Below are 25,341 nucleotides of genomic sequence, written 5' to 3'. Positions count from 1 at the left end.
CTACAAAGATAGGAAGAATGAGTCCCGAAAGGAAAAAAACAGGAATAACAAAAAATAACTGTCCACACATTGGCATAAACACACCAGAAAGCAAGGGGGATGGAGCGGGGGTGGCTACTGCAGCAGTGCTCATCCAAACATCTACTGTTATGGTGAGATTACTTACATAGATTACCCTCGCTTAGTACATTTGGGAGCTGAAAGAAGAAGCATCCAGGACCCTCTGAAGCATGGTCCTTGCAAAGCCTGATCTAGACCTAGAGAAGGAATCAAGCTTGTAATGCTTTACAAATGTACGTACAGAGGACCAAGTTGTTGTTTCTAGAATACGTCTGGAATACAACCCTTTGCAAAAAGCCATAGATGAAGCCCAGGCCCCGGTAGAGTGGGCCTTAACCCTAGCTGGGATAGGTTTGTTATGGTGAGTATAACAAAAGGTAATAGCCTGGGACAACTATTTGGAAACAGTCTGTTTTGACACAGGCTGTCCCTTCCTCTTACCTTCACAACCAAAGAACAGCTGTTCCAAAAATCTAAAAGATTTAGTTTTGTCAAGATACTATCTGAGTTGTCTGTGGGCATACAAGGTATGGAGTATCATTTCTCCCTCATTTTTAGTTCCAGAAAAGAAAACAGGAAGATGGATAGTTTGGCATAATGTAAAATCAGATACCACTTTAGGCATAAGAGAAGGATTAGTTCTCAAAGAAACTCTATCTGTGTGGAAACTGAGATAAGGCTGACTCACCATAAGAACTTGAAACTCAGATACCCTTCCTGCAGAGGTCAGAGTAATTAGAAAAAAACATTTCCCTTGTTAAGAACATCAAATCATCTGGGTTAGTTGGTTCAAATGGAACAACTACTAGCTTCGCTAACACAAAAATAAAAATCCAAGAAGGGGCTATCAATTTTCTTGGAAGCCTCTTGTACAAAATTCCTTTGAAAAATGTTTTAACATGAGAATACATTGAAAGTGGAGGATCCATGGGCAGGCATGCTGAAATGGCCAATAAATTAACCTTGACAGAGGAGTAAGAAAGGCAGTAGGATGGTAAATCACATAAATATTGTAAAACCATAGAACAACTAGCCCTGAACAGGTGTTGGATATGTTGTTGGCTTCAACTAGAAAACCTTTTCCTTTTGCTAGTACATGACTTTCTAGAAGCAGGCCTTCTTGTCTCCTTCAGTACCTGCTGCATGTCCTCAGTAAACAGGTGGGTAAAGGGAATTAAGACCATATCACCCAGTCAACTGAAGTTGAGTGGGATTGGGTGCATCAAACACCCTTGATCCTGGGTAAATAGATCCATTCTATGAGGAAGTCTACAATAGCCGCCCATGGCCATTTCCATAAGAAGGGAGCACCACTGTTGCCTGGGCCAGAATGGCCTTGGGGGATTCTTTCTGAATCTTCAGAAGTGCCTTGTATATCAGTGAAAAGGATGGAAAAGCATACAGAAACATCCCTGTCCAAGGAAAAGAAAAGGCAGCTGTCTTCCAGACCATCTTGCATGGAGTCCTGGAGCAGAATTTTGCCAGCTGATTGTTCAGAGAGGAAGCAAAGAACTCTACCTGAGAACTCCTCACAGATGGATCACATTTTGGAAGACCCCCCCCCTGATCTAGTTTCCATTTGTGAGAGTCTGCCCTTGTCCTGCTCAGCTCATCTGCTATACATTTTTGCTCTGATGGAATGGAAGATGCCTGTAAAGTGAGACTGTGCTGCAAAGCTATAACCCAAGCTAACTTGGTTAGTCTGCAAGAGGGGGTAACACCTGGTTCCCCCTTGCTTGTTGATGTACCACATCACTGTGGTACTGTCTGTAGCAACCTGAAGAGGTTCCAGGGACCATAGATGATTCAGAGAGTTGAGTGTCTTGATCAGGGCAAGCATCTCTTTTATACTTATGTGCTTGTGTCTGTCCTTGGTGTCTCACACACCCTGTACTTTTATCGCTCCTGAAACTGTTCCTCAAACAAAGTCTGAGATGTTTGTGGTGACTGACTGCTTTGAAACCGGAAGGGAGAAGCGGAGATCCAGATTTAAAGATATCTGTTGTCCCCACCAACTGATTTCTCTTCTGACAAACCCCAGCACTGGGACTTGAAAAGAAAAGGGATTTTGAAGCTGGGACCAGAGAGACTTCAGATACCATTGTATCTTTCTCACGTGGAGTCTTGCAAGGGGTATCATGAGAATCACAGGTGCCATAACACCTAACAATTTGAGGTATTCCTTCATTGTGTCTGAAGTCTGAGTGGAAAATATTTCTGTGCTTGTCAAATGCTGGACATTCTACTGTTTTGTATATCCCAGACTGGGTCTGAAATTTGTCACTTGTGATCATTATCCCAAACTGGTAAACAAAGCCTAACTAGCTGTGTGAAGGAGTCAAAAAAGACTTTTGAATGATCTCTTGGAACCACATCTTGTGTAAGAGATTTCTCATCCAAGTGTGAGATTCCTGACCCTTTGAAAAAGCCTCTGCAAAGATAAGCAAGTCATGTAAATTTGAAAAAAATGTGGATACCTTACAGCCTGCAATGAGCTACAACTGGAGCTAGACACTTTGTGAGCACTCCTGGTGCAGTGGATAGTCCAAAGGGTAATGCAGAGAACTGATACTTTGATCCAGACACACAAAACTTTAAGATACACCTGAACTCTGGATGAAAAAGAGACATGATGATAAGCATCTTTTAAATCTAATGTTACCAGGAAACTTAAATGAGGAAGAAAAAGTAACAGATTGTGACGTGGCATCATTTTGAACTTGTGTACTATCACAAACAGGTTTAGGAAAGAAAGAGAACCGGTTCTATCACTCCCTTGGACAGCATGTGATGAAGGACCAATGGAAATAAAAGTCTGGCCTTGTGGATGAGAAATTACCCCCTAGAAAGGAGGAATTTAACCCACTGCCATCTGCAGCCTTGATGAATGACCTTCAGATCTTATTTGTCTGAAATTACATGTTACCAAAGAGAAAAGTGAAGATTCAGACTTTCTGAAAGGGAAAAAGGCTACCGGGGTGGGAGGGAGGCATAAGGTCCTTGAATACTCATTCTTATTTGTTGGACTTTTGTTGGATTTGGGGGTTCCCAAAATCTTTTCGGAACCTCCATGCCATTTTTTTTTCAAATCTATGTTTACTTGCATTTTCTTGAGACTGTTTATTTTGGCTTTCTGCCAAAATTGCATTAGTGGTTACAGAATCCATTAGTAAATTGATGGTTGAAAAATCTTAAGAGATTCCTCACATAAACTTACTCATTTAATCACACTTTTTGATCACCTCTGCAGCACAGGAACCAAAAACTAAATCTCTTTCCAAAGGAGAATTTAAACTCTCAAATTTAACATTATCTGGGAGGTTCTGAGAACACAGAAGGGCAAACCATCTGACATCATTAATAGGGCCATAGTCCTGAAAGCAGTAAGAACTGAATCATGCACACATTGAACTACACAACAAAAGAAACTAAATCTCAAGTAGATTTTAATTCACAAGAAGAAACTGCAGACAAAAAATTCTCAAAGCTTCACAATTTGTCAAAAAATAACTTTAACATACAAGATTGACAATTCAAAATTCTGAAAATCAGAGTAGTAGAAGTAAACACTTTTTCCCAGACTTATCAATAATCTTCCTATCCTTATCAGAGAGAACAGGATTGGAATTAACTAAAGCTACATCTGCTGGATCTGATTTATTTTATTTATTTATTTATTTATTGACATTTGTTAACTGGGTTTGTCCAACTGGGCTTGTGGCCCATTTTCAGTGGAGACCCGAGGAGAAAAGCTACAGCAATACATTTTAAAACAAGTACAATTTTAAACAACATTGATATAACAGCAGTTATAGCAAAACGATTCACATATGTTGGGATACATGCATAAAGTTAAAGTTGCATTAAAAAGAAGCTAAGTAACAATTTTACATTGATATAGTTCAATAGGTTAACAATGGACATTTTTTGTTTGTATAAAATTGTGCAAATGCATAGTAGACACATTGGAGAGAGAGAGGTGTAATGAGGTACTAAGTATGGTCCTTTTGAGGGTACGTAAAGGGAAGGAAGACTAGGTAGGGTCATGGCAAGGACAGGTTCTGGAAATGAGAAAATAAGCTTTTAGTTCATTTTTAAAGTGTGAGGTGTGGGAGATTGAACGCAAGTTAAGGGGAAGTTTGTTCCAAGCATGGGCAAGGGAATGTTTGTAGAGTAGTGTGCCTACTGACCTTTTTGGGTGGTAGATATCAAGTAATTGTTGGTTAGAAGTACGGAGGGTCCGGGATGGGATGTAGATGGAGACTAAGGAAGATAGAGATGGACAGAAGGAGGGTTTATAAAGAAGAGTGTAGCATATGAAATTGATAAGTTAGCAGAAACTGGGGAAGTTCAAGCCACTGAAGAGAGTTTAAAGAAATGCAGTGGTGTGAGTTGTATGGGAAGTTAGTAATGAATCTGGCTATTTTATGGTAAGTCTGTTGCAGTTTGTTTAGAGTGGAGGCCTGGATATTGGTAAGAACTGGGGCGGCGTATAAGAGGGAGGGGAGGAGGACTGCCTGGCCCAGGGTAAGTCTAGATTCAGGGGTTAGGAATTTTTTGTTCCAATATAGCAGACCTAGTTTCTGGTTTGTTTTTTTTTATATATTGGAGTATGTGTAGGTTGAACTTGAGTTCGTCATCGATAATGACCCCTAGGAGTTTTGTGTGGGTGTCAGATTGGATATTTGTATTGTTAGAAGATGTAATAAAAAAGGAGGTTTTGTGATGAGAAAGAGAACAGGGAAGGAAAAGTAGGAGTTTGGTCTTTTTGGGATTTAGGATCAATAGGTTGTGAGAGAGCCATTGTTCAGTGGATAGTAGGGCCTGTTAGGTCAGGGAGTGTAGTTCAGGAATGTTATTTGAGATGGATATAAGTGTAGAATCGTCGGCATACTGAATAAGGGAGGATTCTTTGCATGAGGTGTAAAGATCATTGGTAAAGATGTTAAGCAAATGGGGTCCCAAGATGGAGCCTTGGGGAACACCAGTGGAGATGGGAAGGAAAGGTGAGGAGGATGAGAGCCATTTGAAAGAGTGTTCCCTGCCAGATAGGTAACTATTAAACCAGGCAAGTGCGGAGGGGGTTAGGTGAAGATTTGCGGGTTTGGATAGTAGTAGAGGATGAGAGACAGTATCGAAGGCTTTGGAGAGATCTAGGAAGAGACAGGAAATGAGTTTGTTGTCTAGGGCCTCTGCAATGATATGAGTGAAGGAGAGGAGGGCAGTGGTAGTGCTGTGGTGAGGAAGAAATCCATGTTGGGTAGGGGTAAGTAAGTGGTGTGTGAGGAGGTTATTGAGAAGCTGTGAGTGAATACATTTTTCTAATATCTTGGAGAGGGGGGACAGAATGGCAATGGGTCGGTAGTTTGAGGGGTCAGTGGAGTTTCCACCTTTATGAAGTGGGATAGTGAAGAAAGATTTCCAAAGGGTGGGGACAGCTGATTCCAGAATAGATTGATTAATTAATATAGATACAGGATAGGCAATTGAGTCAGCAGCAAGTCTGAGGAATGTAGGAGATAGATTGTCAGTGGAAGGAGAGCAAGGTTTTAGCTTGAGTAGTAGAGATTTGATGTAAGTTATGGGAACTGGCTCAAAAGAAAAAGTTGTGTTAGTGGGACTTGGAGAGCTTGAAAGAGTGTATACAAATTTAAAAGACTGAGAAACTTTATACATTTTCTCTGCCTTTTTAGTGGCAGCTAGCTGAATATTAGGGAAAATATTCGCCAAAGCTTACAGAACTGCACGAATGGGTGAAGTTTCTGGAACCTCCTTCTATAACAACTCATAGTATTTTCTGAGGCGCTGAGAATTCTCAATGCTCTCTCACTGAAAACACTGGCACATTCAAGACATAGTCTCAGAGTAAGAGAAACCTACACAGGGAGAATAAGAAACTGAGCTCTCCTTTGGGTCTGAATAAAAAAATTGAGGCAAAAATCCTTTAGCTATCCATTCGTCTTCCAGTCCAAATTCAGACTCTTGAATCTCTTCAGGAAAGAAAGAATCCCTCCACTTTCTTTTACTAGAAACCACCTTACAAGAAGGCTCAATAATATGAATTAAACCCTCAGCCAGACTCAGTAAACTACTCCTGTCTAAGTAGATACATATTTAGTTTTCTGGTTCTCTTTGACAGGAAAAAATGGAGCCTGCCATGACATTTAGGTATTAGCTTCCCCAAGGAAGAGCGCAACATTCTGACTACAGAGGTATGCCTTCAATGTTCCCTCTCTCAGGACTGACAAGAATAATTCTCCCTTGCCCACTGAGCCCAATGTGGCTAACCGCAAGTCCATAGTGGCTGTAGGTGGTAGACCAAATGGATTCAGGGTAAAAGATGAGTGGTCTGAACAGCCAGCTTTTGCCACACCAGAGTCATCCACCTACCTGCAGCTGAGGCAAACATCTAGCAAGCTGTGATGGCAAAGGCTGTTTGGTTAACTTTTTCTTTTAGTGGCTGGAAGAAGGACTGACCATCAGACTGGTAGTTTATTCCTTGTTCAACAGGAAAATGGTACCACTTTCCCAGGATAAACAAGCAACAACAGCTGGTAAAAATTAAAATACTTTAAAAGTCACTTTTTTTACACTAAAACACAATAAAAAAACAAAGGAACAGTGCAAGCCGAACGTCAATCATTGCAAGCTTCAGAGGAGCATACTCTTCAGGGCGATATTTTACTTGAGGGCCTCACTAGATGCGCAGTAGCAAGCCCCACCCAAAACCCACCCCCGTGCTATTTCATAATCGAGCACTAATGAATATGCATTCCCTCAATAGCAACACTAGCATATGTTCTAGTATGTAGAATACTTTTGTATTTTTATGGGTTGTGCCATATTTTTGTCTGTTTTTAAGGCAAGATACATTTGGTTTTTAACAATGATGACGGATGGAAAATAAATGCAAACAACTTCTGGACTGAATTAACCCAATCTGCACAGCCTTTTAACAAGCAAGTACTCTTTGAAGATGCATTTGTTTGTGTTAAACCTTGCCGGCAACGTATTACACCTGTAATTGTATGTCAAATTTCCATAAATTTGATCTTTTACGTACCCCTCAATTGCCCAGATTTTGATTCATATTTTAGCCTGTTCTTCCTAAAATGTGTGTTTTCTAGCAAATCACTGAAAACTGAAGTAACTAAAGAATGACAGTTGAGTTTCTGACTTCGTATCCTTCAGAAAATGCACGATAACACAAAACCTGTTATTCTACTAACTTTATAAGTTTAAGAGCAATATTTAAATTGTGTCCCTGTTTTGGAATCTTTGCATCCCCCCCCCCCAATTATTTTAGGTTTTGTCCCTATTTCTTGTTGTGGGAGGAAGAGATGTGGTCCTTTAGCAGCTATATTTTGAAGCGATTTTAGATAGCAGCTTGTTTGCATGTTGTACATTTTTTAACATGAACACTTTACTAATGCTAAACAAATACACAAGTCGCAATATTATTCTAACAGCACATTTTCAGTATTATGTAACCACTAAACAAATGAATAAATAAAAGGACAACAATTAAGAAAAGATACATGCAGATTTCTAGACTGGAAGATTGAACTGCCAGCATAATTTCTAATCTGTCAGGGTTGGGTAATACGTTTTAACTAGAGACATACACAGAATGTTCTGAAATGTTTGAGTATGTATGTGCTTTTTGGCTCAGATCGTAACTGAAAATACTTCTGTGGTGGTGGGGCATGTGTTTGTGTATGTATGTAATAAATACATTTGTGCACTGACACACTAAAGTAAAAAAAAAAAAAATCATACTAAATTTAATGGGGATATTTTACTTCTCAACAGCTGATTAGAATGCCATGTCAAATCATTACATATGCAGACCTAGTCGTCAATCATTCGTGACACATCCACTTCTGAGCGAAACGCAAGGTGAGGCCTTCAAATAAAATATTGCCCTCTTCAGTGGCAGGAAAGCTCTGAAGAGCTTGGTACCCAAACTTGTCTTTTCAGTAAGCGCAACTCGAGCTGCCTAACAGTTTGGGGGTATGGAAAGTGTCATGAAGCTTTGGAAGCTGGCCAGCTATTATATCCTATGCAGGATATAACCCATATTGCTAAGGCCACTGCAGTAGTGATCAATATGACGAACATCTGAAGGGGAGACCGCAAGAAGGATCAAGAAGGGAAAATGGATTTTTTTACGTACTCAGCAGGAAGGAGGAAAGGAAGAATATGACTGGTCTTGATGAGCATAACTGAGAGGGATATTAGACAGTGAAATGCAGAGATGCTGAATGAATACTTTGCTTCAATATTCACTAAGGAAAACTGGGGAGGGTGTCATTCTGGAAGTAAAGAAGGGCAGAACAGAGAGAACAGTAGACAGACATTAGGAAAGGGGGGTGCAGACAGAACTGGCTGTCCAGAGGGATCATAAAGCACAAGGATCACATGGGCTTCCACCTAGACTCCTCAGAAATCTGTCGAGTGTCATGGCAGATCCTCTGACTGTAATCCTCAAAAGATTACTGATTAAGGCAGAAGTGTCAGAGGAGTGTAAAGCACCAACTCGGTTGTGGTGTGTGTGTGTATGTGTGTGTGTGGGGGGGGGGGTGTAGAGAATTACAGGCTTGATAGCATAATATTAGTGGCAGGGAAAATCATGAACACTGAGTATAAACAAAGCAGCTGTCCTGGCAGCAAAAGGAGGAACTAGAAGAAGCTTAAAATTCAGATAGAAAGGAAAAATAGTGGAAAATGCTAACAGCCTCAAGTATCTGGGAGGAATGGTTAAGGATAAGTGTAGTCTGAATGAGGAGGTCACTAGAATCAGAGGCACTGCAGACGTTGTCCTGGGTAAAGTGTGTGATGGAAAAATACCAAAGAAACTGAAAAGTGAAGTGTACAAAAACACAGAAGCAAAGGCAGTGAAGGCAGAGGAGATGAGGAAGTAAAGGTTTGCAGACTTTAAAAATTAAATGATCCCTGGATCTTTGAAAATATTTCTTTACAGAGACGACTGCAGGCCCAAGAAATAAACATCCAGAATGAGTTCTGGAGGGAGGGGAATCCACACAGGCACCCAGGAGGGCATAAAAGAAGTAGAAAAAGACTGACAGAAAGGTAGGGGTAAAAGGTAGGCAAAATGTCATATGCATTTAAGTGGGTAGGTTACCCTCTCCTTCTGTTATGTATGTAAAATAATGTGTCCTGCCACATAACAGCTGGACTGGACTGGAATGCAACTAGCATAGTAGTACCTACCGTACCACTCCTGTACTTCTCTTATTTCTTACTTAAACCCGATTACGTACAATGTACCTGTTTCAAAAGTAACCTTTGAATATAATGTCACTATGTGAGATGCTCAAATTACAGAGAATCAGGTAAGTCTAATGAGAATGACATCTACTGATGACATAGCAACTTACATCTTGCTTGACATCGGGGACAGTAGGTAATACAACGAGTGAGAAGCATATTTGCGTGCAATAGTCTTAAAGTTCTTAAATACACTGTACACAATCTAACAGAGTATAATCTTATTTCTGTGCAATATCCACTGATGCTAAAACAGCATCCTGTGCAATAAGTAACAGCTGTGAAATTTTAGTGCAATAAATATCATGTTTACTTAGACTAGTGCCAACAGAATCCTGTGCAATAAGAAGTAGCTGTGGAATTCTGCGCCTCCGCAAAAATACTGTCTCTTTACCATAGTAAATGTCTGATGATATGTGAAACAGTAAATGTTATGCAGTAGGAATGTCTAACTGTAGTAATCTGAATTGTTGCATATGTGAGATGTTTGACACACACAGTCTGCAGTAACATAATTTTGTCGGTTGCACTTGTTGTGGAGTCTGAATGACAATAAAGTTTACTGTAATTTGGTCTGCAACTTTCCAGCCAAGCACCACAGACATTATAACAAGTCTTGGACAAACCTGGTCAAAACCCTCCACATTCACACAGACTATACAGATTAGCCTTTCTCAAGGCTGAATAATAAGTGTCATAAATCTAAGCAACATCCTATACCTGAAAATGATAACCTAATCGATCTGAAATAGCAAAGGTGTTTTGTACACTTTTTATTTCTTCCTAATTCACTCCATTACACTATCTCTGTACTTTTTATTATATCTTAAAAGTAGATTTTTCAACATGATAAATCTCTTTTCTGTTAGATTTTAATGTTTATTCTTCTTTGTCTCAATATACAACAAGAATACACTCTGAGGATGTCAAGCAACATGCCAACAAGTCGTCAGTTCTCTCTGACGCAGCTATTTATTTACGCTGTATTATTCTAATACTGTGATCCCATCACTGTTAATGTTCTTCAGTTAAGACAAGCATTAATACTGAAATATAATTACTAAGTGATCAATGAAGAGATGAATTTCCATTCATCCTACAGTGTGTTTTGATTCCTTAATTTGAATATATGCATTTATGTAAGAGTTGGCTACTACCAGACTTTGAAAGTGATTCTTCGAGGTTTTTCTGTGCATGCCTTAGAAAATAAAGTGGTACTAAGAAATTCTGTATAAGCCTTAAGCCTTTGAATCATAAGTATCCGAAGCATCCTATGTTTTGTCTGACAGACAAAGATGTCTACTTAACAGTTCACCATAACCTTACTGCATTCTTATCTGCAATTAACATCTTACATAAGTTATAAATCAAGTCCATCTTGCATACCTTTCTACAATGCTAAGTTACCTGAAACAATATTAATTACTATCCTCAGATTCAGAAACAATTTTGCACCATAAAACATTTTCACTCATTTTTGTTTTCATTATTGCACTGAAACCACTATGATATCGTGGACTAACACATACAGTCATGCCCTTTCTAAATCCTTTCTCCACTGATTTAGCTGTACCACAGTATACAGACCACTGATGTCAGAGCAGGTGTATCAGTTGATTTTCTTGTGAAAGTTATCATGTCCATTACATATTCCAACTGTATGTACAAGTTCCAGCGGTCAAGCTTGTAATTTAGTGCTTGTGCATTTGGAAAGCTCTGTGGTGGCACATACCACACCTCAGCATTGTTGTATCATATCAGACACTGCAACTAAGCTATCTGCTGCAGAAAGCATTGCACCACATTTAAATATATCTACATAAAAAAAGGCACATAAAATTCATCAGCATAGAACTCCTTATTCAAAATCAATAAATAAATAAATAAAAAACAACTAAATAAATCCAAATAATCAGGCAGAGAGGCAACCAGAGCATAAAGGTAATAGAGGTCGTTCACAAAACAAATAATCCAAAATTCAAACAGGATAAAAATAAAACGGACTTTAATTCGTGCACACACAGTAAGCGCTTTCACAAACGCTTCATCAGACCGTTAAGATTCAAACATACTAATTAACTAATATATATAGATGTGACGTAATCCCTCTCTAAACACATTTAAGCTATTAAAGGAACACTATCACTGGAGGCAACAAAACTAACGCTGTTCAGCATTAACATTACTTTAAAATATTTGTCATAGCGAGATGGCCATGATAATAGTTTCTTAAATTTTCATGGCGAAAATGCCAAACTGATTGAATTATCTAAATGATGATAATCTAAGAAACAAACGAAAAATGCAAGTAACATAATAGACATTTGCAGCTATATACTGTAAACTAAAAGCCTCATATGGAAAACATAAAGTGATATCCTTAACAGTTACTACATTCATCTAAGTGACATACTGTCATCAGCTTGTATATATATAACATATAATATAAGCTATATATATCAACAGTCAGAGTAGAAGATTCATCAACGTACATATATTAACCTTTAAAACCAACTAAACAAATAATTCATATTTCATAAATGCATACCGAACCATCTGTATACTATTAATACAAAACGCAAATACGTCCATAATATATACAAATATACATTAATAAAGACTCAACATACTTCCATAAAAATTGCTTACTCATAAATACGTCTTTTAAAATGTTGTACTCCAGCATTTACTGCATTCATCGTCCATATTAAGAATTATGTCAATGTAACATATTATGACCAACGTGCTATTAAAAATTAAGCACGTGGGAATCAATCAAATTGTACAATACCTAAAAAGTAATGAGCATTATTATACTACCCATTGCAGCTTCAAGTCACACTAAATTTCATTAAAATATATTAGGCCAACTCTACAGTGCTAATATGATTCACATATATATCTATACTAAATTATCATATCCATATATTTCTACAAACTCAGTACAACTATACAAAGAAATTCAAAGTACAATAATAATTACTGTCTTATTTACTTCATTTATAATTCTTGCCTAACTGTAAAAAATCTAAAAAACCTATTTAAGTACTTAATCAACAAATATATAAATATATATATATATATATATATATATATATATATATTTATATAAAACTATATATACGTATATAAAATATAGAAATATATACAAAATATATATATATGAATGCACTATTATATAAATATAAAATAGATCAAGGTATATATGTATTTCATATATTGGGAGAAAATGCCTAAATAATCTGATAATTTCATTATACTGCGTCTAAAAGCTTCATAACTTCAGTACAAACACCTAACAATTCATATACACATATAGACCTAAGAAATTCTTCCAAGTTGATGTACATTCATAGGAGTGTGCATAAAAGCACACATACTAAGAGATATAAATTTCATCCCAAATATGGACCTATTAAGAATATATATATTATATATTATTGCTATTACCTAGTTTTTAAGCGTCTGGCTCTAAGTGTAGGTTTTATAGACGCTCTATCATTTAGCCCCTTCATCCTAATACTGGACAAGTATTTCAATTCTATATTTCAGCCACTTGTTATACTGAAAACATAGTATATCTGGCAGTCTGCCAGGAGTGTGCAGCATTCTATGTTGGAAAAACCAACAGAATGCTCCGCACCAGGATTAGGGAACATCTTTATGCTATAAAAATTGGCTATACTATGAATGCTTTAGCAAAACATGTTAACATCGAGGGTCCCCACCATACTTTTAAATTTAAGGCTATAGATCATGTCCGTCCAACGATTAGACAAGGAGACATTCGTAACAGAACTGAATGTAGAGAAGTGAACTGGATACTACGGTTACGAGCCGATACAGGTAAGGGGCTAAATGATAGAGCGTCTATAAAACCTACACTTAGAGCCAGACGCTTAAAAACTAGGTAATAGCAATAATATATAATATATATATATTCTTAATAGGTCCATATTTGGGATGAAATTTATATCTCTTAGTATGTGTGCTTTTATGCACACTCCTATGAATGTACATCAACTTGGAAGAATTTCTTAGGTCTATATGTGTATATGAATTGTTAGGTGTTTGTACTGCAGTTATGAAGCTTTTAGATGCAGTATAATGAAATTATCAGATTATTTAGGCATTTTCTCCCAATATATGAAATACATATATACCTTGATCTATTTTATATTTATATAATAGTGCATTCATATATATATATATATTTTGTATATATTTCTATATTTTATATACGTATATATAGTTTTATATATATATATTACATTGACATAATTCATAATATGGACGATGAATGCAGTAAATACTGGAGTACAACATTTTAAAAGACATATTTATGAGTAAGCAATTTTTATGGAAGTATGTTGAGCCTATATTAATATATATTTGTATATATTATGGAAGTATTTGCGTTTTATATTAATAGTATACAGATGGTTCGGTATGCATTTATGAATTATGAATTATTTGTTTAGTTGGTTTTAAAGGTTAATATATGTACGTTGATGAATCTTCTACTCTGACTGTTGATATATATAGCTTATATTATATGTTATATATATACAAGCTGATGACAGTATGTCACTTAGATGAATGTAGTAACTATTAAAGGATATCACTTTATGTTTTCCATATGAGGATTTTAGTTTACAGTATATAGCTGCAAATGTCTATTATGTTACTTGCATTTTTCGTTTGAATTATCTAAATGATGATAATCTAAGAAACAATCAGTTTGGCATTTTCGCCATGAAAATTTAAGAAACTATTATCATGGCCATCTCGCTATGACGAATATTTTAAAGGAATGTTAATGCTGAACAGCGTTAGTTTTGTTGCCTCCAGTGATAGTGTTCCTTTAATAGCTTAAATGTGTTTAGAGAGGGATTACGCCACATATATTAGTTAATTAGTAAGTTTGAATCTTAACGGTCTGATGAAGCTTTTGTGAAAGCGCTTACTGTGTGTGCACGAAATAAAGTCAGTTTTATTTTTATCCTGCTTGAATTTTGGATTATTTGTTTCGTGAACGACCTCTATTACCTTTATGCTCTGGTTGCCTCTCTGCCTGATTATTTGGATTAATTTATTTGTTCTTGGAGGTTTTCGAGAGGCATTTGCATCGTTGGGAACTTGGTTATTGTTTTTAGGAAATAAACAACCCCTAAGTCAGAATTCAATCTTGAAAGTCACAAATAAATTGTGAAATACTGTAAAAAGGATAAGTCTTTACTATGTCAGGTGCAAACAACTGTTTACCTCCATTTTTGCCGATGTAACGAAAGGACTTCCAGAACATGCGTAGAAACGAAGCTCGGTTGTGGAGGGTTGCTTGGATGAAGCTGAATTCTCTGAAAAGGATATGAGTGCCATGTCGCACAGAGGTAAAACTGTCAATAAAAGAGAAAATAACTGTAGGAATGATAAGAGTAAAATGTCACCTTTAGCATCCGTCTCTTCAATCAGATTTATCAAGTATGGAGAGAAACATTCAAAAGACAGCTGTTACAGGCCCACTTGCACAGAGGTTCTTATCGTGAATGTGACAATGATGACCAAGATTTGGTTATGACCCCTGGAAGCTGCAGGGTTGGCAGGGGAGGGGAAGTACGGAGTGCCTATGGGTATACTCACCTTCACATTGTGGGGGTGAGTTTTATTGTCTCTTTTCCAGTGACTGCCAGTGGAGAATGGATGCAACAGCAAGTGCACCAAAGTTAGCAAACGGTAAGAGACCCTGAAGATGATACTAAAACATGCACACTCTCAGTAAAATAATTAGAAAATGGGGGAGGGGTTTCACCCTGTATGCACAGGAGTTCATTTTTCTAAGCTTTCTGGTGGTATAACGACCACATTTTCTGCTTAAGGAGGTCAATTAACCAGTTGTAAAACTGGACACATGCCAATGGCCAGAAAGACCACATTTCTCAGTGTCCTTGCAGACATACTACAGGGTCATTCCACTGTATACAGCTGATGAGATTAAGCATCAGAGGACTGGCCAGATGTTAATGATCAGCCATGAGCAGGATTATGAATCAAAGGTTTAGTAGATGGTAGTTAAAACTCTTTCAAGGAATATAAACAACAATAAGTCAAAAAATGGAATGTTACAAGTTATTAAAAAAAGAAATAATAATTGTCATAAAATATCACCCTCTAAGAAACTCAACAACACATTTAACACATATGTCAGGTCTTAACACCAAACTGATCTGGAAAAAACAAGAAACAATGGAATACTTGTAAAAATTGGCACGCAATTCAAACTCTAATATGGGCTTTCCTAGAAGCTGTAAGATTTGTTTCTAATCAAGCACTGTAGCTAGGAAAACATTCACAATTTTTCTTTCTAAATTTGAGGTAAAATGGAATAAAATGCATGGTAAATCACTGAAAAGTACTATAACAAAAATGAGACGCAGTTGCCTGCATCTTGCTACAAATCACTCAGAATAGAATGAACGACGACAAAGTAAGGAGTAGTAGTATGTTAAGTGATAATAGTATAATGCATACGGAAGGGGGAGTAGTGTGTTAAGCAATAATGGTATACTGCATACGGAAGGAGGAGGAATGTGTTAAGTAATAATAGTATAATGAATATGGAAGGAGGAGGAGTGTGTTAAGTAATAATGGTATACTGCATACGGAAGGAGGAGGAGTGTGTTAAGTAATAATAGTATAAAGCATATGGAAGGAGGAGGAGTGTGTTAAGTAATAATGGTATACTGCATATGGAAGGAGGAGTAGTGTGTTAAGTAATAATGGTGTACTGCATACGGAAGAAGTGGTGTGTTAAGTAATAACGGTATACTGCATACGGAAGAAGTAGTGTGTTAAGTAATAATGGTATACTGCATACAGAAAGAGGAGGAGTGTGTTAAGTAATAATGGTATACTGCATATGGAAGGAGGAGGAGTGTGTTAAGTAATAATGGTATACTGCATACGGAAGGAGGAGGAGTGTGTTAAGTAATAATAGTATAATGCATACGGAAGGAGGAGGAGGAGTGTGTTAAGTAATAATGGTATACTGCATACGGAAGGAGGAGGAGTGTGTTAAGTAATAATAGTATAATGCATACAGAAGGAGGAGGAGTGTGTTAAGTAATAATGGTATACTGCATATGGAAAGAGGAGTAGTGTGTTAAGTAATAATGGTGTACTGCATACGGAAGTAGTGGTGTGTTAAGTAATAACGGTATACTGCATACGGAAGGAGTAGTGTGTTAAGTAATAATGGTATACTGCATACAGAAAGAGGAGAAGTGTGTCAGGTAATAATGGTATACTGCATACGGAAGGAGGAGGAGTGTGTTAAGTAATAATAGTATAATGCATACGGAAGGAGGAGGAGTGTGTTAAGTAATAATAGTATAACGCATACGGAAGGAGGAGGAGTGTGTTAAGTAATAATGGTATACTGCATACGGAAGGAGGAGGAGCGTGTTAAGTAATAATGGTATACTGCATACGGAAAGAGGAGTAGTGTGTTAAGTAACAATGGTGTACTGCATATGGAAGAAGTAGTGTGTTAAGTAATAATGGTATACTGCATACAGAAAGAGGAGGAGTGTGTTAATTAATAATGGTAGACTGCATACGGAAAGAGGAGGAGTGTGTTAAGTAATAATGGTATACTGCATATGAAAGGAGGAGGAGTGTGTTATGTAATAATGGTATATTGCATACGGAAGGAGGAGGAGGAATGTGTTAAGTAATAATGGTATACTGCATACGGAAGGAGGAGGAGTGTGTTAAGTAATAATAGTATAATGCATACGGAAGGAGGAGGAATGTGTTAAGTAATAATGGTATACTGCATATGGAAGGAGGAGGAGTGTGTTAAGTAATAATGGTATATTGCATACGGAAGGAGGAGTGTGTTAAGTAATAATGGTATACTGCATACGGAAGGAGGAGTGTGTTAAGTAATAATGGCATACTGCATACGGAAGGAGGAGGAGTGTGTTAAGTGATAATGGCATACTGCATATGGAAGGAGGAGGAGTGTGTTAAGTGATAATGGCATACTGCATATGGAAGGAGGAGGAGTGTGTTAAGTGATAATGGCATACTGCATATGGAAGGAGGAGGAGTGTGTTAAGTAATAATGGCATACTGCATACGGAAGGAGGAGTGTGTTAAGTAATAATAGCATACTGCATACGGAAGGAGGAGGAGTGTGTTAAGTAATATTGGTATACTGCATACAGAATTGATCTACAAATCAGCTCTGACAGAAGAAGATAATAAAAACACTATTGCTATTCAATCAAAGGCTAACAGAAGAGAGTGGGCTAGTGCTGGCATCACTATTTCAGATATGGGCTGGAACTTCTGTCCATTACTACCAATCACATGCAGATTTTAACTGAGTACTGTGACAAGCTCCTGTTAAGAACTACCGGTGGAAATGATCACAATTAGAGTGGTGTAACACGACAGAAAGTGTAGAATTATGATGCACAATATATGTGAATGGCAGTTTAGACAAGACAGTGATGCAAAAACAAGGACATAACCAAAATAAAAATTAATGAGACTGAGCAAATATCAGACAATGACAGACATTAACAACTGAGACTAAGAGAGCATAACAAAGCAACAAAGTCATATGGTATGCACAATAGTAAAAGTAAATGACAAAGAAAACTATAAGGCTTTTCTGAGTGGTAACAGAGAACAGAAAACCATAAAACTTGAATTTGGGCTACAGGAAAAGGCATAAGACGTGGAAAGTTTAAAAGGAAAAACAGAAAAGGGCACGAGATCAGGGGAATGCATTTACTGAAAGGAAAATTCAACTGTGTTTAAGCATACATACTGTAACACTAGATCTTCAATAGTAACAGTGAAGCAATAACATTTGATCTATACCTACCTTACTGGTGTCTACAGCCAGCCAGAAATTACAGCAGCAGTAGCTTCTCCATAGGGGTGCCAAACTAGGTCTCACTCAGGGTAGGCACTGATGTAGTGGTACTGTAAGGCTGCTTAATATATTACATGTTATTGCACGTCTCCTACAGTTTTACAAGTCAACATTCCCTTACAGAGAATGATGGCTTTATTAGGCAAATTGCTTACTTATTTGTGACTTAATATATATTACATGGAATGCACTAAAAGTAAATGTACGCATGCATGTTGTCTTCCTAGATAAAATAATTAATAAATTCAAGTAGTTTTTTTTCCCAGCTGACCCATTCACATCTTAAAGACATGAAGTAAGTGAACTAACAATCTTCAAGGTGTGTGTGTGTGTGTGTGTGTGTGTGTGTGTGTGTGTGTGTGTGTGTGTATATATATATATATATATATATATATATATATATATATATATATATACACACATATATATATATATGTGTGTGTGTGTGTGTGTGTATGAGATTGTAGAAATTCTTTAAAAGAAGGTATAATAAAATGAAAATACTATATTACTGTCATTATTTTAGTAATGAAAGCTTAATGCTAGAAGAAGAAAACACAATACTTAAATCTTAAAATTAGAACATCTATTATCTAAAGGAAACAAATAATATCTTTTGTGGCTTCTTGGCAAAGAAGGTTAAAGCCTTGACAATGACATATTCGGTCAGTGAACTGTTTTCTACAGCAGCTGTCTGGAGAAGGACAGCAATAATAAGCTGAAGCCTGCTCCACTTTCCCAGGGTTAGGTCGTGGGATGTTTACCCTAGGATGTTCAGCAATAATAAGCTGAAGCCTGCTCCACTTTCCCAGGGTTAGGTCGTGGGATGTTTACCCTAGGATGTTCAGCAATAATAAGCTGACGCCTGCTCCACTTTCCCAGGGTTAGGTCGTGGGATGTTTACCCTAGGATGTTCAGCAATAATAAGCTGACGCCTGCTCCACTTTCCCAGGGTTAGGTCGTGGGATGTTTACCCTAGGATGTTCAGCAATAATAAGCTGACGCCTGCTCCACTTTCCCAGGGTTAGGTCGTGGGATGTTTACCCTAGGAAGTTCAGCAATCATAAGCTGAAGCCTGCTCCACTTTCCCAGGGTTAGGTCGTGGGATGTTTACCCTAGGATGTTCAGCAATAATAAGCTGAAGCCTGCTCCACTTTCCCAGGGTTAGGTCGTGGGATGTTTACCCTAGGAAGTTCAGCAATAATAAGCTGAAGGCTGCTCCACTTTCCCAGGGTTAGGTCGTGGGATATTTACCCTAGGATGTTCAGCAATAATAAGTTGAAGCCTGCTCCACTTTCCCAGGGTTAGATCGTGGGATGTTTACCCTAGGAAGTTCAGCAATAATAAGATGAAGCCTGCTCCCTTTTCCCAGGGTTAGGTTGTGGGATGTTTACCCTAGGATGTTCAGCAATAATAAGATGAAGCCTGCTCCCCTTTCCCAGGGTTAGATCATGGGATGTTTACCCCAGGATGTTCAGCAATAAGAACAGGTAGCTTACATCCTTCTAGGTTGGGAACTGCTGACTGAGGGCTCAGTGTCTGTTATTCTAAAAGTGTATTAATTCTGGTTTAAGCACTTGGGCTTTCAGGCCAGTTATTTTACATTAAGAGGGTTCGTGGTCTGCACTCTTGTGGGAGGAGAGGCTGGACTCTGCCCTTCTGAGCTGGGAATTTCTGGTTAAAGGCTTATAGTGCATGCATATCTGAACTGCTTCTTACTGAAGTTGGTGCGCCTTGTTTGCTGTGACATAGACTGGATTCGGGCCTGCTGGATCTAGCTTTGTTTGTGTAACTTGAGCACTAATCCAGGCATTCTCTAAAGTAATCAAATGTATTTATTACTGCTTGGTAGTAACCTGATTAAAGTGTAGCTATCATTCTAAGTCTTTTGGATTAAGCACTTGGGCTTCAGACCAGTTGTTTTACATTTGGAAGGTTTGTGGCATGCACTGTGGTGGCAGGACAGGTAGCTTTCATCTTTCTAAGTTGGGAACTGCTGATTGAGAGCCCAGTGTCTGTTATTCTTAAAGTGTATTAGTTCTGGTTTAAGCACTTGGGCTTCAGGCCAGTTATTTTACATTAAGAAGGTTCGTGGTCTGCACTCTTGTGGAAGAAGAGGCTGGACTCTGCCCTTCTGAGCTGGGAATTTCTGGTTAAAGGTTTATAGTGCCTGAATATTTGAACTGTATCTTACTGAAATTGGTACACCTTGCTTGCTGTAGCATAGACTAGATCCAGGCCTGCTGAATCTAGCTTTGTTTATATGCTTGTTGTTTGTTTGCTTTTTATTTCCCTGGAACGCTAATTCCACCTAATACGCGGCTTCTCAGCGCTTCTGTGGATCACTAGTGATATCTGCATTGCTTACGGTACTTATTTCCTTGTTTCACTTGAAAGAAAGTTACTGTTTGTCGTTTTTGCATTTAAGTTACCTGTAACACATTGCACTTAAGTTACCTGGCACTTGCTCGCTAAAGCAATTATATAAGTCAGCACTAAAAATTAAAAGCACTACACCCTCACTCCCCACTGGCCCTTGTTTTCAATTATTAAGGAATTCCCAATGTTATTCTAGCATGTCCAAAGGTCAGTTGTCAATCTCCTCTCCGGTCCAGCTGGTGAATCTGGGAATCTTGAGGCAATGTTACAACTGCCTCATGTACACATACAACCCTCTCCTCCTCCCAACAAATTCCAACACATGTGAGAGATGCAACCATATAGCCAAACTGGAGGCTAAGCTCTCTCAACTCAGTACTGGCAAAACCAGTCAGGAGGAGAAGGAAACCACACTCACTACAATTCCAGTCTCACATAGACCTACCATGACAGCAAACCAAACACATAATCACACAAAAACATACTCGGAGGCTCTAAATAAAGATCTGCCTAAGCAGCAGAGACCTCCAAAGCAGACACCCAAGCAACCGCTACCCCAAAACAAAACACGTGCAACACATATCTCACAAAGCCAGTGTGCCGGACAGTCACAGCCCTTAAGACTAAACAACACACTTGATACACTTGTAATAGGTGACTCTATCGTCAGGCACACTGACGTCCCGCTCACCAGGCTGAACAAGGAGAGGGTCACGGTGAGCAGCCTGTTGGGCGCTAGGATCCGCCACATAACACAAGCACTCAGGTCACTCCAAGGCAAGTACAAATATGACTCAGTCATTGTCCATGCTGGTGTGAATGACCTGAGATGTACCTCCCTGGACTACATGAAAAGAGACATAAATGAGCTCTCTGAGCATGTAGCCCAGGCCGGTATGACCCTAAACTTGAGTAGCATCTTACCCTCACCAAGAATGATGCCACAATATGAAGATAAGATGATCAATTTCAACAATTGGCTTAAGTACTGGTGTCATTCAAAGGGGATCCAATGCCTGTCAGCTTGGGATGATATGCTCGACAAGCCACGATGCTTCGCTAGGGACGGCTTGCACCTGTCACCCCTGGGCTTTTGGATATTGGCAAAGGCTCTTGCTACCCCCATAGTGCCTTTTGTAGGCAAGGCTCAAAAGACAAACCCACCTCCATAGGTATCACAAGGGATAAGAAACTAAGAATAATGCTACTCAACGCCAGAAGTCTAAACCTCAAGATGCACGCACTCAAAACTCTCCTTAGCATGGAGAACTTCGATATCTGTGCAGTAACAGAAACCTGGTTCAGGGCTCCCGAGAGCACCCAGCATTACCAGGTTATACCTCATACCATGCTTTTCAGCCCCAAAACTTGGACCGAACCACAAAAGGAGGGGGAGTATCGATATTCATCAAAGATACCCACACCTCCAGGTTGGTGGCAAAGCACGAAGCATCAGAGACTATCCATGTGCAACTAACAGTGGGTAAAACTGCCTTCCAGTTTATAGCCTGCTACAGACCACCCTCCCAAACCCAGGAACCCCACTCGGCCTTTCTGAGAACACTGGAAAATATGAAGGTCTCTCCAAACACCATTATATTGGGCGACTTCAACTACCCAAACATAGATTGGGAGCATTACTCTAGCTCCAACACCCTAGCCCAAAGGTTCCTAGAATTTATAAACTCAAATGCTATGAAACAACTTGTTACCACTCCCACAAGAGGGGAAAACATACTGGACCTGATCATCACCAACATGGGGACTCTATGCTCCAGACCAGAAGTGTATCCCTCACTGGTAAGATCAGACCATAAACTAATCTCACTGGATATTCACATCCCAACCCCACCCCCTGCCCAGAAAACCACAGTGAAAAACTTCTCTAAAGCAAATTTCACACTCCTCAAAACCGAGGTGGAATCCTTCAAAGCCTCCGGGCCTGTGGAAAATACGGCCCAGACAGCAGTATCCTTTATAAACGCATTCTATGAACACCTTCAGGAATGCATGAATCATGCAATCCCAAATAAAACCAAAACCCAATCCTCCAAAGGCAGACGTCCTGTCTGGTGGACCCCAGCCATAAACAAACTGTACAATAGAAGGAGGAAGCTACTAAATGATACAGCAAAATCACAAAAAGGGAAGGCATCACTGATCAGTATTAGCAAAAAACTACGGGCACTCATAAAATTGTCTAAGGCCAGCTTCGAGAGAAAAATTGCACAGGACACTAACGATAATCACAAGGCTTTCTTTAGTTATGTTAGGAACCTGGGTGGTAATTCCCAGATATGCTCAGAATTAGTCCAAAATGACAAAAAATACACTGAACCCACAGACATTGCCAACATCCTAGGTGACAGGTTCAGCGCAAACTCCCCCCCCCCACCAAAAGGGCAAATATCTATCCCCGCAGAGTGCTGCCCCCCTGACATCTCAGATGCTCAGGTAAGAGCCGCCCTCTCCAAAGCAAAAAACACAGCATCAATGGGACCAGACTGTGTCCCGGGCTGCATCCTACATGAACTCCAAGAAGAGCTAAACCCAAACATAAAACTACTGTTCAATCTCAGCCTTACTACAGGATATGTGCCCAAAGAGTGGCGTACAGTAACAGTGGTCCCTCTCCATAAAGGTGGTGCCTCAACGGATCCTGGAAACTATCGCCCCATAAGCCTGACTAGCTTGGTCTGCAAAGCTATGGAAAGGATCATCATGGACCTCATAAATAAAGATATTGGGGACCTACAGACACTGGATCCTACCCAGTTCGGCTTTGTTAAGGGCAGATCCTGCCTCTTAAACCTAGTTGATTTCTTTGAAACAGTCACCAAGGCCATTGACGAGGGAAGGTGGTCCACACAGCCTACCTGGACCTCGCAAAAGCCTTCGATACAATACCCCACTCGGGCATTATAGATAAGCTCACCAGCTTAAATATAAACCCCTATGTCACTAGATGGATTGCAAACTGGCTCAAGAACAGAACCCACATGGTTAGAATTGCTGGAGCCATGTCAGACTCCAAACCAGTTACAAGTGGTGTCCCACAAGGCTCAGTCCTGGGACCTCTCTTGTTCGGTATATATTTCTCGGAGGTACAGGCCAACACGGAAGGACTGTGGCTGACCAAGTTCGCAGATGACTGCAAACTGCCCGCCATAATCGACTCTCCAGCCGACACAAGCATCCTCCAAAAGGGCCTCATAGAAACAGACAACTGGTGCCAAAGCCATGGCCTCAAGCTAAATGCCAAAAGTGTATAGTCATCGCCTTTGGCAAAAACAAAGTGCCCACAAATTACCACATAGGTGGTAATCCATTAACTACAGAAGAAGTAATTAGGGACCTGGGGACCCAAGTTGATAGCAATCTCTCATTTGACAACCACGTGGCCAATGTGGTTAGAAAAACATTTTATATAGCCCACCTAATCATGAAGGGATTCACATCTAGATCAGGGGAGGTCATCATGCCTCTTTACTCATCCCTCATCAGGCCCATAATTGAGTACAATGCCCCTTTTGGGATGTACCTTACCAGACACCTGCAGCAACTGGAAAGACCCCAAAAGTACCTCACCAAGAGGATCAAGGGACTCAAACAGATGCCCTACGCAGTTAGGCTAAAGAAACTCCAGCTCTACTCAGTTGCTTACTGCCTACTCAGAGGCGATCTGTGTCTAACGTATAAAGCCATGTCCAACCCAGAATTAATGGACATGCTCCACCTCAGGAACTCCAAATCCCTTTGAGCTACACGCTCCAGGGACTTAAACCTCAGCACAGAAATAAATAGGACATGCTGGAGGAACAGATTCCTATCCCAGAGGCTCCCATCACTCTGGAACAAAATCCCAATCCATGTTAGGCAGAGCACCTCAATGATCCTCTTCAAGAGAAATCTTGACGAGTGGTTGGGAGATCGTAGGTTTACCCCTGGGATCTCTTCTGTGTCCCTACTAGACAGAGGCACAGTAAACTAACCTTAAAAGGGCTATCTTCTGTGACCTACTATACAGAGGCACAGTCAAGTAATCCAAAAGGGTGACGAAAGCCAAACACACTCTGGCTAGGCTTATAAATGCCCTAGGGCAGATAGTCTAATATCAACCTATGAACCTATGATGAAGCCTGCTCCCTTTTCCCAGGGTTAGGTCGTGGGATGTTTACCCTAGGATGTTCAGCAATAATAAGCTGAAGCCTGCTCCCCTTTTCCCAGGGTTAGGTCATGTGATGTATGCCCCAGGATGTTCAGCAATAATAAGATGAAGCCTGCTCTCCTTTTCCAGGGTTAGGTCCTGGGATGTTTACCCCAGGATGTTCACTTGCACTACAATCCCTGATGGATAGAGTCTCTTGCCTATGTGTGGGTAGGATTGCTAGGGGTAACACCACTCTCTGAAGCAGCTAAAAATCTCTTGTACCTTCAGAATATACACCCAACCCTTGACAGCCTGAATGCCGATGAAGGAAACGCAAGAGAATGAGTGACAACTCCAGAGATAATTGTTGGGATTATGGAAAAGCTGCAGTCATGCTACCGTTACAAAAAGGAGAATAACTGAGTATTAGCAACAGTGCTGTAACTCAACAGCCAGCAGGAATGGGAGATGAAAAATTGAAAAAGAAAAATGTGCCTTGTACTTGTTAATCCAG

The 25,341-nt window shown here is 39.3% G+C and overlaps 1 protein-coding gene across 1 annotated transcript in view; it reads right to left on the bottom strand.

The window, feature by feature from the left end:
- The window catches only part of CCHR9.PART0H11orf49 (chromosome chr9.part0 C11orf49 homolog), a 2,558,117-nt gene that overhangs the window by 1,758,471 nt on the left and 774,305 nt on the right, over positions 1-25,341 (bottom strand). Inside the window, exon 2 of the mRNA XM_044082535.1 lies at positions 14,617-14,747. Within this exon, the coding sequence (XP_043938470.1) occupies positions 14,617-14,656 (40 nt within the window). The 5' untranslated portion in view covers positions 14,657-14,747. The remainder of the gene's footprint in view (positions 1-14,616; positions 14,748-25,341) is intronic.

The sequence above is a fragment of the Protopterus annectens genome, chromosome 9.part0 (assembly GCF_019279795.1).
Source record: "Protopterus annectens isolate FY-2018-M chromosome 9.part0, PAN1.0, whole genome shotgun sequence".
Taxonomy (NCBI): domain Eukaryota; kingdom Metazoa; phylum Chordata; order Ceratodontiformes; family Protopteridae; genus Protopterus; species Protopterus annectens.
The sequence above is the reverse complement of the archived record's forward strand: the minus strand, read 5'-3'. Positions and strand labels throughout refer to the sequence as shown.